The following is an 18237-nucleotide window of genomic DNA, read 5'->3' as shown; positions in this document are numbered from 1 at the left end:
GTAGATTCCTCATCAGTCTTCTTTCTGTCTGGTTTCCTCCGAACCTCTGCTGCCTGGTATATTTACAATCACCAAATCATACATGGGTGCCTTCATACACATGGTCTATAGTTCTCCAACATAATATGGAGTGTTCACCTTTATTTTTGCTATGGGAAAACTTTCTCACTGTCCCATCAATTAGCACACATGAGTGTACCTTGCCTATCATCTGACCATCAATACAAGACTAGTTCTTACTGCTGCACTACTGCACCCATAGTTTTGTAAGACCTTCACTTTCTTGTCCCTGACATAGCCTTCACCTACTGGCATGTTGTGGTTTGTCTCAATATTTGTCACATGCTCCAATCACCACTGGCACTGTTGATACATTTGTGAACTTGAGCTGACCATCAGTCATACATTGATTAATCATAGAAACAGCACTTCTTTCTTGTGGTGAACCTGATGGGTTGTCTCTGTTCCGTTTCTTCTGGCAGAAGCATCCATGGTGATACTCTTGTCTTGTTTCTTATCAGCACCATTTTTGTAAGTAGCTCCAGCTGCTTTATGTTTAGATTTCTGCTGTTGCTTGTTGGTGATAGACTTGCATTCACTTGCAATGTTCCCTACTTTACAACAAATGTTGCACCTCTTCTTTTTTTTGTCTGTTAAGTTCTTCTTTGTATCCTGTTTCTGGTCAGCCACCCCTGGTTTCAACGTTAACTGGTTATTTTTAGATTTTCCATATACATCCTCCATGGGCTTCCATGTACTGTTCTGCCAGGTTGATCATCTCATCCACATCTTGTGGTGCTCTCTCCTTTAAGAACAGTGACATGTCAGTTGAGCATGTGATCATAAACTGTTCATGTATTAGTAGATCTACCAGTCTCTCAACTATTTTCACACTTGGCTATGTCAGTCCATCTTGTAGAGTATTTCCATAGATGTGCCACAAACTGAAATACAGGTTCTTCAGTATGAGGTTTGACTTTTCTGAACTTCCAACAAAAACCTTCTTCGGTAAGTTCATAGCTTTTCAGCAAGGCCACTTTTAACTTGTCAGAGTCCATAGTATCTTCTGATGCCATGCCTGCACATACTTGTAGGCCTTTTCCTGTGAGAAGTGGGCTGAGACAGACTGCTCAGTCACCTTTCTCCCAGTTTTGACTTTGGGCAAATCTTTCATATCTCTCAAGAAAGCATCCATGTCATCTTTCTGTTCATGAAATTTAGGCAGCTTCGGTTGGCTTGCCCTGACCCCATTGTCATCCTTGGGTTCTTTAACTTTCTATTGGGTGAGCTTTGTAATCTCAATTTGTGTTCTTATTCTTTCTATTTCTAGTCTTTCCTCTCTCTCCTTTTCTTCTTTCTCAGTTTGTGCTCTTATCCCCTCTCTCTATTTCCTGTTCTTCTTTTAGTCTTTCTTCCTCTCTTCTCTGTGTCTCCTCCTTTCTTTTCTATTGCCACTCTTCTTTCTCTTGTTCTTCTTTAAGAAACTTTCATAGTTCACCATCTTTGAGCCCAAGATGTTCATCTCTTTCAATCCATTTATTACTTTAGAACACCCTTTGACAAGACGAATTATTCTCTTTATCTCTGTTAAACTGTGAAACTCATTTTAGAAATCACCTGTTAAGGCTAAACTAACAATCACACAGTCTAACTTCACTTTCACTAATGTAGCTTTTTTCTGACTTAACTAAACTTTTTACAGACTCTTAACTTTTAACAACCTTGTTATGAAAACTAAATAATCATTAAATATTAGATCACTAAATGAACTAAGTAATAACTTACACTAAATAGTTTTGTATATCCAACAGAAGTAGAAATGAGGATCACTGAAGTAGAAAAACAACAACATTGGTAGCTGAATAAAACATCTAGAAAATGAATTATTAAATGCAAAGATTAGACCAGCCACACATCTTTCTGTATCAGGGTTCCAATGGAAAACACTATCTACTGCAAGATATGGAACAGGCAAACTTATTTTGTCTACACCTATTACCACTACCACTATTCCATCTGTTATTGAAGGAGTTTCCTAGACTGCTCCAGCTGTGAAACTACCAAATCTAGTTCCAGAATTTTGCTGACTAGTTCAAGACTGGCCAATAGAGAAACCAATGGACTATGATAGGAAGTTACCATGGAAGTCTTACCAGCCTCAGTTTAAAGTCTTTTCCAGAGTAAGTGGGTTGAATGGTGAACAACAAGTCATTTATTTTGCCACCATTCTAAAAGTATCAGTTTTACCAACAGTAAGTAATCTGCCAGTTTAGAGTCATAACAACTATCAAGCATTGTTAGATGCCTTATCCAACAGAAAGAAATATCCAGAGCAAAGTTCTGGAATATACTATGGAGGAAAAAAGAAAACTTTGCTGAACTTGCAAAAGATTTGAAAAGGCTTGCCCAGCTATCTAACCTGGACTCTCCTCTTACTGTAGGAGACTTCTCTGTGCCTCATGATTTGTGTGTAATTGACATCAAGAAAGAGTGAGTAATGGGAAGTGACTTCATGTGAATACATAGATGTGAGGTTAGGCTAGCTTCAAACATCTTCACAGTTTATGAATAGAAATCCCTCTGCACTATACATCAGTTACTACACCAGAGGTCGATCATTCCAAGACAACAAGAAGTGAAATACTCATACTAAGGCTTGTCCTAAATATATTTGCATCTTGTGACTGGACCATAATAGAACCAAATACTCCAACATGTATTGATGTATTAATATTTGGTAAGAACTCTCATATGTCTGAAGAATAAAGATGTCATAATAAAAGTCACAAATACGATGAACCATAATATTTGAGTCAAATTTGGATGGGACATTGCAAAATATGAGGCTGTACAGGTACTATTTCCATATCAAAGAACATCAGAAGTAGTCACCTTTGAAGATAGGCATAGGAAGCCTGATATCAAACCTTTACATAAGGACATTGTACCACCTCACTTACAAGAGTTGTATGACTGGAGCTGTGAAGGTTTTACAACTGATCAGTGCCAGCAGCTACATAATTTGCTTATGGAATACCAAAAAACTTTCAACAGTGGACCTCATGACTTAGGCCAAACAAGTAAAAACTAGATATGTAGCCCTAATATGTCAGTTAGCCAGAGATTTTCCACTTGCAAAACAGATTGAGACTTTCAGAGATAGAGATCATGATGGAATAAGGAGTCTTAAAACAGTGTACTAGTCCTTGGACATCACCTGCTGTACTTATGAAGAAGAAGAGTGCATCCATACGGCTGTACATGAACTACTAAAAGGTGAATGAAGTTACAAAGAAGCATATCTAACCACTGCCAAGGACTAACTCTATTTTGGATATTGCTCTGTTGGAATTAAAATGGTTTTCAACATTGGATCTTAAGAGTAGGTATTGGAAGGTAGATGTTGACAATGCAAATAGAGAGAAGACAGCCTTTACCAAAGAGAATAGATTGTAGTAATTTGTCTTGTTACCATTTGGATTAAGTAATGTCTTTACTATATTCCATTGATTAATGGAGTGTGATCTGTCTGAATTACCCTGGAACCTTGTACTCATCTACTTGCATGATCTAATTGCACATGAGAACATCTTTGATAATACTTATGTCGGGCTAAGAAAAGTTCTGGATCTGTTGAGGAAAGGGAACCTCTGGTTATGTCTCTTGGACAGCATCTTTTGTCCTTGCACCTGCTGAACATTATAATATGTCTTACACACTCTGCAGTAGGTGTTTTAATCTGTAGGGAGTTTGAGTTCAAAACTGCTCAGTTTGCCTGGGTCCATCAAAGAGGTCTGAATATTTTGATACAATATTCTGCTTAATAATGGTCCTACAAATTTAAGATCCTGTTTTTATAATTCCCTTTTCACATTTCATTTCCTCACATTGTTTAACCTCAATGCTGTCTGGAAACAAACGCATGTTGTTTTTGTCAGCTAACACTTTGTATTCTTTCAAGTTTTTACATTACTGTTTGTCAGTAATGTTACAACTGAAAATTGAGTGTATGATCATTTCAACAGATAAACCTAGAGTGACTATGTATTTTCATCATTAGCACTATCTTGATCAAAACAATATATATTTTTTCTTAAATGTGCTTCCTTTACCCATTGCATTTTAACCAGTTTCTCCTCCCATAAGTAAATGTACTATCCTGGTCTTTAATTTTGCAATGGATAGCAAAATATCCAGATTCATAACATTTCCTACCTTGTTTTTCTTTGCAAAAATTAACTGAAAGCTTGTTTTGTTTCTTTACTGTCATACGTGTTTGCATACCTTATTTGCATAAAACCACCTTGATCACATTGCCATCCATTTTTTCTCAACATTTCTTGTTTCTTTGATGCTTTTAAAGATCTAGTCAGTTCACCTATTTGTGCAAGGTGAAATATAGAGGTTCAGTACATTATATTAAAATGATTTTGGAATTAATCACCACTTCATTAAAATCAACATCACCACATCTAGTCCTGCTTGCCATAAGGGTTTCATGTCCAAAGCAAACCACACATCTATGTTGCTTTCCATAATCCAATGTATGTATAAGAATGACAGTTTCCCAGTGCCTGTTTCAATAGTCTGGTTGCACAGAAACACAAAGTTGCTGCATCTGGTGACTGGACCAGTATATATTTGTATAAAGTAGCATAATTACCAATTTCGTTCTCCAGCTGCTTAAGAAATGTAACATATGACTGGAAACAACTTCTGTTCATCTGTCCTGAGTCATTTTCCGTGATCAATATTATTCTTTATTATGTTTTTGTTCATAAATTCCTAGCCCAAGAGTTGGCAGTAAGTGGTGATGATTAGCTTCCTTCCCTTTTTTTCACTGTTAAATCAGGGATAGCTAGCACAGATAGTTGTCGTGTAACTTTGCGTAAAATTAAAAACAAAACGAACCAAACTAAGTTTAGTGCAGCTGAGGTGTGACTTGTTGCAGGTCTCTTTCTCAATGATGATGCCCCAAATTGTTACATATTCCTATGTTTGCCAATGCCATTAAGTACAAGGGATAACCCTGTTTGGGAAATTTTAAATCACTGATCCAAATACACCTTTATGATTTGAGAGTGTAAATATTTTTTATCAGAAATGATTGTTACATACTACTCCCAAAAGTGGTCAAATTTTGGTGGCATTACACTACTGGTGATATGTCAAACAATAACAAAATGTAGTTTTGATATGTGCTGTTTTACTATGACTTGCTGATGTGCCCATTCAAAAATGTTTTAATATAATATACTCAACCCTTGGTATTCTTCCAATGCTAACATTACTACATTGTAAATAGTATTTCTTTCTACCAATTCAGAAATGGTTAACATATAACAAATCTCTTGTACTTCCATACCAAAACAATGTGAAAGTAGAGATGATTAATATTTACCACATATTTATCTTCCACAAACACTCATTATCATGTTTTCCACTTCAGACCTGTAGTGGATGGGTCAGAATGGCAATCAAATGCTGGAATTGCTCTCAAGCCTATGAAAGTGTTTGTAGACATCACTTTATATTAAACTAAATTTCCTTATTCTTAGCAGAAATTGTAACATAAAAAATATCATAACAAAGCTTAAGCAAAAAATGATAAGATTCTTAAACTTTGAACTACTAACTTGTTTCTGTGGAGTCCACATATTGTACCTTATAGAGTAATTTTATTTTTTTATAAATTATAATACTTAACTGTAAGAACTGACAAAACAAATTGGGTTAAATCACTCATTTGTTATGCCAAAATACATAGAGGACCCCAGAATTTATGGCACAAATAACTAGTGGGGTTAACTGCATTATTGATGGATTTTTTTACTATTTTTGGTGATTCATATGTCAATTGTTAGTCATTTGTGTCCCACACGGGTTAAGAAAAAAAATGTTAGAGGTATGTATTAAAAATTCACATTAAAAGAGTAAATAAGTTCACTGCAGTTTTGGGATATTCAAAATGATATGCTGGAATACAATACTACAACATGTGTTCTTCTGTATATTTGGGAAGGCCATTTGTCTAGTAAACTAAAAATTTGTACATGAATTAATAGCAAGTAATTCTGAGTTATGGGAAAAGAATAAAAACAGGATCAATGTTTAAAATTAACAATAAAATTTTATTTGGTGAATGGCCAAAATTAAAAAGATTACATATTTTTGTAGCTTTACGACCATCATCAGGGGTTGAAACCTACATGACAAGCGAGTATTTTTATAAGGAAGTGCTAATCCTTCATCTCTATTTAATTGGTGATAATGCACAGTTTTGGAAAGAAATATTGACTTCTTATGTACAGTACTCATTCCACCATAATATATTACAATGAGTTAAACCTTTTCCTTATAAAAATATCCACTTATCATGTACGTTTTTACTCCTGATGATGGTAACATAAAGCTATTGAAACATGTAGTCTTTTAATTTTGTCTGCCAGCCAAATAAAATTTTATTGTGCATTTTAAATGTTGATCCTGTTTTTATTTTTAAAATTTATTGTTCAATTTGCCATAATTGAATCTTATGGGAATAAGTTTTGTTTTGAGATATAATATCTGTACGCTTGCTGCTCAACTTAAAACCTAATTTGAGAGAGTTTTCTACAGCAACATTTCCATTAATTCTGTAAAGTATCACAAAATTTTTAATTACAGAAGGTGTTTACAAAGCCAGCATAAGTATTTGGAACTGTGTGTAAAGTTGTGTAAAGTATCGAGCAAAGTATTGTATGTTCACGTGAGAAGGAGCATCGGTATGGCATGAGATTGGCTTTTGAAAATGGCATTAGGTTCATTGCACAGAAATAGGTACAAATTAGGCTGGTATGTAAGCACAGTATGGTGCTGTGTCTAAAGGTTTGTTCGCTATCCAGGTATACAAGTGTAGATCTAATTTATCAAAGGTTCATCACGTGGTATTCATGCAGTGTCAGTTTTTTTTTGTTTTTTTTCTTGTTTCCAGAAACCCTTTAACACAGTAAATGTCATGCACATGGAAAATTTTGCCTCTCAGTTTATATAATGCTGGTTACTTCAAACAAATATTAAAAACTAAAATCTTGTTGTAGTACCATTTGATGCTGCCACTGTGCTTTGAGATAACATCTAGCAGCTGCATAGATTCAATAAAAGATATTGTATGAGAAGTGTTCTGGCATAACAAGTATGAAAAATGAAATATACTTTAACTTTAATATTTCTAATTTTCAAAAAAAAGCAACAGCGGCCCTATTCCCACTCCACCTCCATGTTCACCAGAGATAGAACTTTAATTGCTCCACTGCCAACTTTGTAGCCAAGCATAATATTTGGGAAGCAATGTATTGAAACTCTACCATTTAGATTTTTTGTTTCTTAAATACCCAAATAACAAAAAAAAAAGTTGAGTGTAAACTATGCAAAGTACTCTTATCTTACCATGGAGGCACATCCAATCTCTGGGATCACTTAACAGGCAAAAGTAAATGTTACAATTATTATTATTATTTGTAGTAGTATGTTAAATAATGAACCCATTTAATGTATGCAGTTTTACTGTAATGGAGGAAGGATGTGATTTATGAATTGGCTATTTTATTTATGTATCAAATACATGTAAATAAATAGCATGCATTTTTGATTTGATCTAAAGTGTAAAAAACATGATTACTGTTCTGCATAACACATCTTAAAACTACATGTAAGTCTTATTTCATGTAATATGCATAAAATAGAATTTCAAATGTAAACAAGCTGCTGCAGTGATGTCATCAATAAATTATGCAAATTGGTACTAACTCATGTTTTATCAAAAATCCAACATGTTGGTATGTCTGCAATTTTACATTAATGCAAAATGGTGTCCTAGCTCATATCCACCATCCAATAAAAATAATGCTCGTGCAAAATCTTGGTTAATGTTAAGTTCTCAGCCACCACTTTCATCATGCCTGATCTCACCCTTGTTTAGTAATGCTATTAGTTATGAGTTTTCTGAAGATACCATAACTCAACAAGCATTCCTCAACTAAAAGATGTCATTGTTACAGATATTTAGCCAACTCCTGGGATGGCACTATGTACTGCAACATTCAATATAGTTATTAGCTGTATTGTAATATAAAATGATGGTGACAGTACTGAACAGTTGCTGTAATGGCTATTACTACCATTTCCACACAGCATTCGAATGTACTTGCTTTCATCTCTATGGTCTTTATTATATTGCTTTAAGAATATGATAAGGAAAATAGTTCATAATTATTTTTGGTATTTATGCATTTTTTGAGAGATCATTTAGCATTTATGTTTAAAGTTTACACACCAAGTAAGCATAAAATTTTGGAATTTAGTGGCTTAAATCCCAGGATCCTGGCAGAGATTCCAAATTTTTTCTTTTATTTACATTCTGTTTTGTCTTAATGAAAAGTATCTACATTCCTTTCTTAATCTAAAGGATTAAAACATAGTGCAAACACAATAGATTGGTAAAACTATATATTTGTATTCATTACATAATTCAGTATGAGTTGTATGTTGTGTGTGTAGTTCAATTGTTGTAAATTGATGTCACATTAATCAAACCTTCAGAATTTTTCTCCTTGCCTTAAGTGGTTATTGTTACATCATAATGTTTCATAGTTTGTAGAAAGTTCTAAGCCTCAGTTGGGCAATATATATATATACACATAGACAACCAAGTGGGCACAAATTAAGTAAAGTATGTCAGAAAATGTGAAGTTAGCCAGCGTGTGAGTGATTAACCTTAATGAGTGAATTCTATAGTGTGATTCACAGCTGTATTGTAACAACAGAGACAGGATAAATAATTTGTCTTGTCAATTGGGTTTTAAAGTAACTGAACCAGCCTGTGTGGATTTTTAAGAAAAAAAGAGACAATTATATAAAACTCTGGTAACCAACAAAAAAAAGTCAGTAAAAAGTTTAGTTAAGTCAGAAAGCATTAAGTTAGTGAAAGTGAAGTTAGATTATATGATTGTTAGTTTGGCCACAACAAGCAATACTTAAAGTGAGTTTCACAGTTTAACAAAGATAAGGAGAATAATTTGTCTTGTCAAAGGGTGTTTTAAAGTAACTGAACCCATCTGTGTTGACTTTGATGAAGAATAGACAATTATTTAAAGTTCTGGATACAACTGTGGTAACCCACGGAGTTATGTAAGTGAATTTATCGCAGATTGTGCAGTAAGAAACAGAGTAGAGAATTTGTCTTGTCAATTAGATTTTAAAGTAATTGAATTAGCCTGTGTGGACATTTGACAAGAAAAGAGAATTATTTAGAGTTTTAGATAAAACTGTGATATCCTATCTTGTAAATAATTTGTGTGTGCGCATACATTTGACTTGTTTTGAATATATATATTATATTAGAATAAGTGGATTATGTGCTGTCCATGTATTGTTTGAATTTGTCACCAACAAATCACAGACACCTACTGTAAAAGAATCCAACCAACATATATATAACCCTGACAGGCATACTTGAGTCAAATCTCTTTTGCATCTGTGTCTGACTGCATCAACATCATCCTGCAATAAGGGTGGTTCAGCATTGAAAATTTAAACAATTAGATTCGAGTACAAGCAGATTTCTATTAGTTTTTTAAAGAAATTTAATAAAGAAACTGATTTTCATGTAATTTAGTTGAGTATACCCACTGTGAGAAGAACATATCAGTGACTTCTCTCTACTCCATAAAGGGTTAATACAATCCTGAAAAACCAGGATTCTCTTCTATAAATCTCAGGATTTGGAGAGTCCATTTGCTTATGGGATCCTGGGATTCTAATTTCTGGGATTGCAACCCTAATAAAAACTGCTGTTTTTCTTTTTTAAAACGTCAATATAATCTAGTACTGTGGAATAGCTCTATAAGAGCTTTTAAGATATTAGACATTTGATGTTACCTCTATACTTCCCCAGTGGCACAGCAGTAAGCCTTTGGACTTATAATGCTAGAAACTGGGTTTCAATACCCATGGTGGGCACAACACAGAAAGCCCATTGTGTAGCTTTATGCTTAACTAAAAACAAAACTTCTTACTTATGTGATACAATTTCATTCCTAGAATATAATAATTATTAATTTCTAAGTACTACTTCAGATGAGGAACAAAGCATTTTGTTTCTGGATTTTTGCTTAATAATATTTAGACTTTCTGCCACAATGTAGTCATTATATCTCAATTATGTAAGATATTTGGGTCATTAAATTTGTATGTGTGTAGATGTATATAGACAGATAGAGATAGGAGGAGGGAAGGAATATGCATATATGTCTATTTTAGCAAGCCTGTATTAGCATTACAAAAATCCTTCTTATAATAAATGATATAACACAAAGTAAATGTTATTTTATTATTGCTGTTATAAACATTTGGAAAATTGGGAGAAGCATATGTTGAAAATAAGTGATTGATATAATATATATATATATATATATATGATGATTTTGTTAAATTAAGATTTAATACACACAGTCCAATCAAATGACTTAGAATCAGTTATTTATGCACAGTTTGTTCTCAAACAAAAAATTATTTTTACCTTAAAACTGCCCTAAATTTGTTTGAGTATTCATTTAAAAAAAGTATTTTTTCCAAGGTCTCTTCCCACCATCAAAAGGAACTGCTTCTGTCAATGGTTACGACATTCTTATTGACACTAAAAAGGCACGGCAGAGCTTGGGACTGTGTCCACAGCACAATGTTCTGTATGATGATTTAACTATTGAGGAACATCTGAAGTTCTTTGCAGGGGTAAGTCAAGTTTATTCAGGATTTATTTTTCATTGCAAGCATAAGGTTACACGCTTTGATAAAATTTCCCAAAATTTATTGTATTATTGTAAATACAGTAATGACCTATGTCTTCAGAATGTATCTTTATTTTGCAATTACATTCTTGTCAGTAGCTATCAATAACCTACAAGATTGCTAATCCAGTTGAGACATTATCAGTTAATTAAACATTAATATATATATATGTGTGTCTACAAGGTTCAGACCATGTTGAAAATAATAACAAATTTACTTTATTTAAATTTTTCAAATTGAACCAGATATACAGGTTAACTAATAAATTCATACATAGTATACATCTTCCTACTTGTAACTATAAGTGTTTAATGTTATGTGTATTCTTTTACCTCATTACATCAACATGTACACATTCCAATGTTTAATATTATTTTTAATATGCAGTGGTGTTTCTAGGATTTTTCTTTGGGGTACAGTAGGAAGTAAAGAATTAGTTGGAGGGGAAAGAGATTGTGCATCAGAAGGAGAGTCAAGTGTTGTTAAATGCAAAAGAAATAAGTTTTTTGCCATAAAGAAAGGTATACTTATTATTTTTAATTATCAAAAAAAGCCAAAATTATGCTCAGGCTCTCTTTGCACAACTTCACAATAGTCTGATGCTGTTTCAAAATACTGGTAAACCCACCACTAGGTCTTGTCTGATTAGAGATAATTATTTTAGTTCAAGTTTAAATGTATAATACAACTACATAGCCTGTCCAAAATAATTAACACTTTCATGTCATTGGGAGTCACAATGTAGGGAGAACTTAGAATTCTTATAGGATTGAATCCTGTTATCCTAGATGGAGAGGGAGGTCTGTTGAGAGGATAGAGCCCTCCAATAGAGGAGTCTGTCCCTCATGCCACTCTCGAACCTTTTAGATACATTTATTCATAATCATTTAAAACCAGTTATCTATACACACTTTGTCGTCAAATGTAGACTTGTTTTCACCTTAAATGTGCTTAATTTGTTTGACCATTTATTTAAAAATAAAGTATTTTTTCCAAGGTCTCTTCCCACCAATAAGAAAAACTGTTTCTATTAATTGTTATGACATTTTCACTGACATTAAAAAGGCACAACAGAGCTTGGGACTGTTGTCCACAGCACAGTGTTCGTTATGATGACTTAACTGTTGAGGAACGTCTGTTTAACATTAATTTAAACTAGATTAACAAACTTGTAGATTTATATACTAAAAATGGCTAATAATAGGTATAAAAACTCTTAACTTGATGATGACCTAAAGAGGTCAAAACATTGTTACTTGTTTTGTGTTTTAAACAAACGTTTTTAATGCCAATATCAGCCATCTCAACTATATATTTAATTCAAGTGGGTTCATGAAACTTGTAAGATGTTTATAGCTCTTGACAAAGTTGTAATAGCAGAATAATGCACTAATAAGGATGTGTTCTGGAGATATAGGTCATTGTGTTATTTACATTAATAAATATGTCTAGTAATAAGCTCCAGGATGCATTAGAAAAAGTTAACAATGATGTATTTTATTATATTAGTTAATAACAAACAAAAAAGAAAGAAAAAAACTATTCAATAAGTACTGAAACATTGACATTTTTGTAATATTATCATAAGCAGTGTAAAAGTTATAGAAAACTAATGTATTCTTTTGTACTTTTGTGGATTGTAGTAATTTTTCAGGTGATATTTCTAACACTATTCAATTACCTGAAATTATATTTCATATACATAATTATTTATAGGTAAAAGGATGCTTAATGAAAGATATTAGAGAGGAAGTAGACAGCATTCTTCACCTTCTGGATCTTCAGAATAAAAGGAGTGAACTAGCCCAGAAGTTATCTGGTGGAATGAAAAGGAAATTGTCCTTGGGAATAGCAATGATCGGAAAATCAGAGGTTACTCCATTAAGGAAATATAAGACATTCAACATCTTTTGGAACATTAACATAACAGCAAATATTTTCAAAATTTTACTATCTTTTCAATTCACATTTCGATGGAGATTTTGTAGGCATTAGTAGGAAGAAATTATTTAAACTTTCTTAAGAATTTATAAAGATTGTTTGATGATGAAGGAATTTTACTAGATATTACTTCTCTGCTCTAAAATAACTGAAATGATGAATATGTTTTAAAGTATTAAACATTATTTTTCCAAACTTTTATGAGACAGAGATTGGTATTTTACCAGTAACAACTTTTCATCATTAAACACCAAGATGCTTGGAAAACATATTTGTTATGAACAATTTTTTTTTCTACTCTTACTTATAAAACATAAAAGTTAAGTAGAACATTTGTACGTTTTTTAAATCTATTAAGTTTTCAAATTATCTACTTAAAAATGTTGTATAATTTAACCTTGAATTTTCATAAATGAATAGTAAACCACGTTATTGAAATTATATTTGTTTTCCCATTTCTTTCACATTAGAAAGACTTATGGTTCAACAGTAGCTCAAAATCCAAAATGTACTAAAAGGAATTTTGATATAAAGTAGAATAAATTTTTTTGATAAAATAAGTTAAAGACACCAGTTCTCTCCCTGAAGGAAAGGAAAATTTTGACATGATTCAAAAACATTATAAAGGAGTTTTTCTAGAGCAAACAGTATTTGACCACATTTTAAAAATCAATCTCTGATTGCAATCCAAGGAATAGTGAAATCTTTTGGGGAAAATCGTTGCCAACTTTTCAGCACAAATTTACTAAATTTTATGAAATTCCCCTAATTAAAGAGCATTTAGCATTACGTGATATTAGCTTAAGCAATTAGCATAAATAATGATGCTTGATATGGCATGGGGGTGATGACAATAAACTGTTAATCTAAATTCCATGGTGTTAGTAAAAAGGAAATTATTAACACTGTTTTAGAAAGGAAAAACTACCATCATATATTTTAAAGAATCTGGTTGGTTCTGTAAAGTAAAGTAAAGGTCTGTTCCGAATAATAGCTAATGTTGGTTACTATCAAGTGTCACTTTCTTATTTGGTGTGGTTTGTTGGTGTGTAATGACAAAAAGTCATGATATCAAACTAAAAACACCTTAGGTGTGAAAAAAAGTGTGGCCAAACTGGTAGCTACACTTATAGCATTGATAAGAATTTTACAGTAAATATTCATTCATTAGTTTGCTAGGTTACATATTTTATTTTACCCACCATCATCCCCAAAGTTGAAAAACAAATGTGGCCTGGCTAACTAATGAATGAATATTTTCTGTAAAATTCATATCAATGCTATAAGTGTAGCTACCAGTTTGGCCATAAATTTTGGTTTCATTCCTTTAAGTTGCATGCTGAATTCTCTTTTGGCTGCACCTTTTTTCTACACCTAAGGTGTTTTTGATTAATTATGTATTCTCATTAATTGCTGCATTTGTTTTTATAGCATGAAAAGGTTTATTGTTTACATTGCAGGAGGGGTCTGTCAGGTTTAAAGCATGAAGTATAAATAATAAATCTTTTTTTTTTGCTTGTTTGTTTAAAGTTAAGCACAAAGCTACACAATAGACAATCTGTACTGTACTCAACATGTTTACAATTTTGTCATAAGTGATATGACAAAATTATTAACTGTTTTTGTTTTTTTTTAATGTAGGAATTATGATCTTGAGTAAACAATACAATTGCACATGATAGTGTGTGGTGCACAGATTTGTTAGTGTTTTTGATTTTTGATATAAATTGTTTGATTGCTTAATTTTGCTCAGAAATTTTCTTTTAAAGCTACTTCACAGTTTACTGTTTGTTCAGTGGTCATTCTGCATGAGATATGTACATATAATTAAAACTGTTATAGGCTTTCAAAGAAGGTTTTTATGAGCAAAAATACAATACTTTGAACTGTACATCAGAATAAGCAGTGATATTTCATAAAACAGCTCATTTAAATTGTGAATTATAAACCAAGTACTAAAGAAGAGCTGCAGTATACTTTCCAAATCTTCAAATTTTCTCAAACTATCAGTTTATGGGTTTTAGTTCTTATCTTCTGCGAATGCCAACAAAGCCAGTATTTAATAGAGGTAACAAACATACATACTACTTGACACTATACTTGGTATACTGCTGGTTCTATACAGGTATTATCGGTATCATTTTTTTCTATTGATGCAAAGTTAATTGTACTACCACTAGCTGTTGGTGGCTTTTCCCTCCAAGCAACTGTAAACTTATGCTGTTATACTAAATGTTATACAAGATTATAGTAGTGTTACTATGATCCAGTGCTCAGTCAAACAGAAAACTTTTACCTTCCACAGTTTGTCTAATTTTGGAATATTTTGTTAGGCACCCCATATTTTTCCACAATATATTACGATCACATATCTTAATCTTTATTATTCAATCTTAGTCATTCTTAGATTTTTGTAAACTTTAAAATATTGAGGAAAGAATACTATTTAACAGTACTCATTTATAGGTCTGGCCATGCATATATGTAAAAGAAGTAAAGATTTGAGATAGATTAATACAATTTTAGGCTGTCTATTCAAATATCTAAAGTAGATGATGTTGAAACAGTTCAATATATTTATTTGGGCTGGATATTCATACATATCTAAGATAAATAATTTTTTTTGAGACAATTGAATACACTTGTGGGTTGGTTATTCATTGAGTCGAAAATAAACACTTTTATAGTTATTAAGTAAAATAATTACTATAAAAGTAACTATTATTCAGATCAAAAACATTACATTTAAAAAAAATATTACTGTTTGTAGGTCCTCGTATTGGATGAACCCACATCTGGTATGGATCCTAGTGCTAGACGTATTATCTGGGATGTTTTACAGGGTATGAGACAGAGAAGGACCATCCTGTTGACTACTCATTACATGGAAGAGGCTGATACACTCAGTGACAGGATTGCTATCATGGCTAATGGAAAAGTTCAATGTTGTGGGTCACCACTGTTTTTGAAGAAAAAGTTTGGTATGTAAAATTATGATTGCACGTACCAGTAAGCTTTAATACATTTCTGTGTTTTAGTTAAGATAATTTCATTTAATAAACCAGTAACATAAAAATGTAAAGAGTACACATTGTATCATATTACGTTTACTTGTATGTTTTTGGAATGATGTTATAACTTCCAAGAAATTTCTCAATATTAAAATAATTCTTTATTCTGACAACAGAACTGATCCAATAAATTTTCATTAAAAAAACTCTATTATTCTTATATCAGTAAGTTGTATTAATATTGACTAATAAGCCAATGTACTTGAATACATAATTTTTAATTAACATATTTCTGAGCTCTGGTCATGTAGGCAACATTTTTTACTTTTTCTCTATGCGAATCAGTGAATTATAATACAATTATAATTCACCTGTAGTTGCCATTTTTGACAAAGGCTATGATCTTGCTAATTCCCGGTAGAAATTCTTTCCGAAGAACTTCAGCAATACAAGTCCTTTCTTTATTAAACCAGTTTATTCTTTTTCGATACAAACTTTTAGTACACAGTAATTCCACAGTCAGTACGTTTCTCATCACTTTCAACTTAACGACTTTTATAATACACGCTATAAATCATGGAGTTTCACAATCTCGATAACTTTGCTCTATACGAGTGCAAAACACACACTAGCCCGAAACTCACTGTAACTAATGTTCGTTTATCATACATACATACATTCCCACAGGCTTTCTCTGTCAGGCTTATATACTAACAAAGAGGCATCTCGATCACACTTGAGCTTCACTGATAATTCGAGAAATTCAGTCACGCATGAGCTAGCAGCGTCATGTGATTTCCGTTGTTGTAACACTGCCCCTTCCTTAGTATTGTTCATCCCGAACAATAGCCACTTACTTTAAACCAATAAATAACTAACAATAACTTAATTAAGTGTACAGAATTTACAAACACAAAACTAAAATACAAAAAAATCTCTTAATTTTACAGGATGTTTCATCTTTCGTACTGGTCTCCATCTCATTGGCTTCTGCTTCAAATAGGATTCTTCTACTCCATCAGGAAATGTCCCATTATCGATAGCAGTCACATTAGTGGTAATAACTTCATTAACGGCTTCACTGTTTTCCCTTTTAAACCGGGTAGAGTTTCTTCTTGACAGTGGCTTTTACAGGTAACACATCTTCAGCAGCGTCATTTGTTCTGTTGTTCACTTCGTTCCAACTGAAATGTCCTGGACCATGATAATGCCAAAGCCTGTTGGCATGCGCCACCTTTGGCTTACCTCGCCGACCACATTTTATTTGGAAAGTCACGTCTGAGAGACTATCCACTATGTTATATGGGCCTTCCCATGGAGAAGACAACTTAGGAAACTTCCCTTTGGTCTTCCTGGGATTATACAACCACACCTTGTCTCCTGGTACAAAGCTGACTTCAGTAGATCTCTTATCATAACATAGCTTCATGGAATCAGCAGACGTTTTCAAGTTTGAATACACTTGATAATGAATATCACCCATCCTTTCAAATAACACTTTCACGAACTCTGATACATTTTCAGGCAACTCTTTGCAAGGTGGCCATTCTGTTATCAGATCCACTGGCAACCGAGGTTCCCGACCAAACATCAGCTTTGCTGGAGTGTATCCAGTGGCTTCATGCTCTGCTGTTCTTTCGGCCATCAACAGTGGAGGGAGTAAGACATCCCAGTCATCTTGGCAGCTATTACAAAACATTGCCAATTCCTGTACCAGTGTCCAATTGTACTTTTCTACCAGCCCATCAGACTGTGGGTGAAGTGGCGTTGCCCTGGTGTTTCGTATGCCAAACAACTTGCAGCATTCATGGAACACAGCTGATTCAAAGTTACGGCCTTGATCTGAATGCAGTTCATATCGCATACTAAGCCTGAAGAAGAAATCACTAATAGCTGAAGCTACAGTTGTAGCTTCCTGATTTGGTATTGCAAATGTCTCAGGCCACTTGGTGAAATAATCCATCACCACACAAATGTACTTGTTTTCAGCACGAGTTTGGGTCAATGGACCAGCAGTGGCAATGGCTACTCTTTCCATTGGTGCGCCAACTTGATATAACTTCATTGGAGCACGTCCCTTATGCTTGGGTCCCCTTTTAGCACAACATGTACTGTAGGTCCTGCACCATTCTTCCACATTTTGCCTCATACCTATCCAATAAATTCTCTGCCATAGGTGACTCAATATCTTCTTAACTCCAAGATATCCTCCTGTTAAACTATTGTGAGATTGACGCAGTACAACTTCCTGTAACTTTCTCGGTATAACTGTTTGCCAGGTCGTCACTTTCCCATCTGCAGTTTCCCATCTCTGGAGAAGAATACCATCTTCAAACTTCAACTGTTCCCATTGTGCCCAATAGTTCTTTGTCACAGGGCTTAAGCTAGACAACTTCTCCCAAGCAGGGTGCAAAATACTTGCTTGTAGAAAATCAATTATTGGCTTAAAATCTTGGTC

General features: G+C 33.2%; 1 protein-coding gene across 1 annotated transcript in view; it reads left to right on the top strand.

Moving 5' to 3' along the window:
- The window catches only part of LOC106457733 (ATP-binding cassette sub-family A member 3-like), a 135134-nt gene that overhangs the window by 79444 nt on the left and 37453 nt on the right, over nucleotides 1–18237 (top strand). The window contains exons 11-13 of the mRNA XM_013917179.2: nucleotides 10616–10770; nucleotides 12544–12699; nucleotides 15539–15749. Coding sequence (XP_013772633.2) covers nucleotides 10616–10770; nucleotides 12544–12699; nucleotides 15539–15749 — 522 coding nt within the window. The remainder of the gene's footprint in view (nucleotides 1–10615; nucleotides 10771–12543; nucleotides 12700–15538; nucleotides 15750–18237) is intronic.

The sequence above is a fragment of the Limulus polyphemus genome, unplaced genomic scaffold, assembly GCF_000517525.1.
Source record: "Limulus polyphemus unplaced genomic scaffold, Limulus_polyphemus-2.1.2 Scaffold367, whole genome shotgun sequence".
In the NCBI taxonomy this organism is placed as follows: Eukaryota; Metazoa; Arthropoda; class Merostomata; order Xiphosura; family Limulidae; genus Limulus; species Limulus polyphemus.
This window is presented reverse-complemented; position numbering and strand designations above follow the sequence as displayed.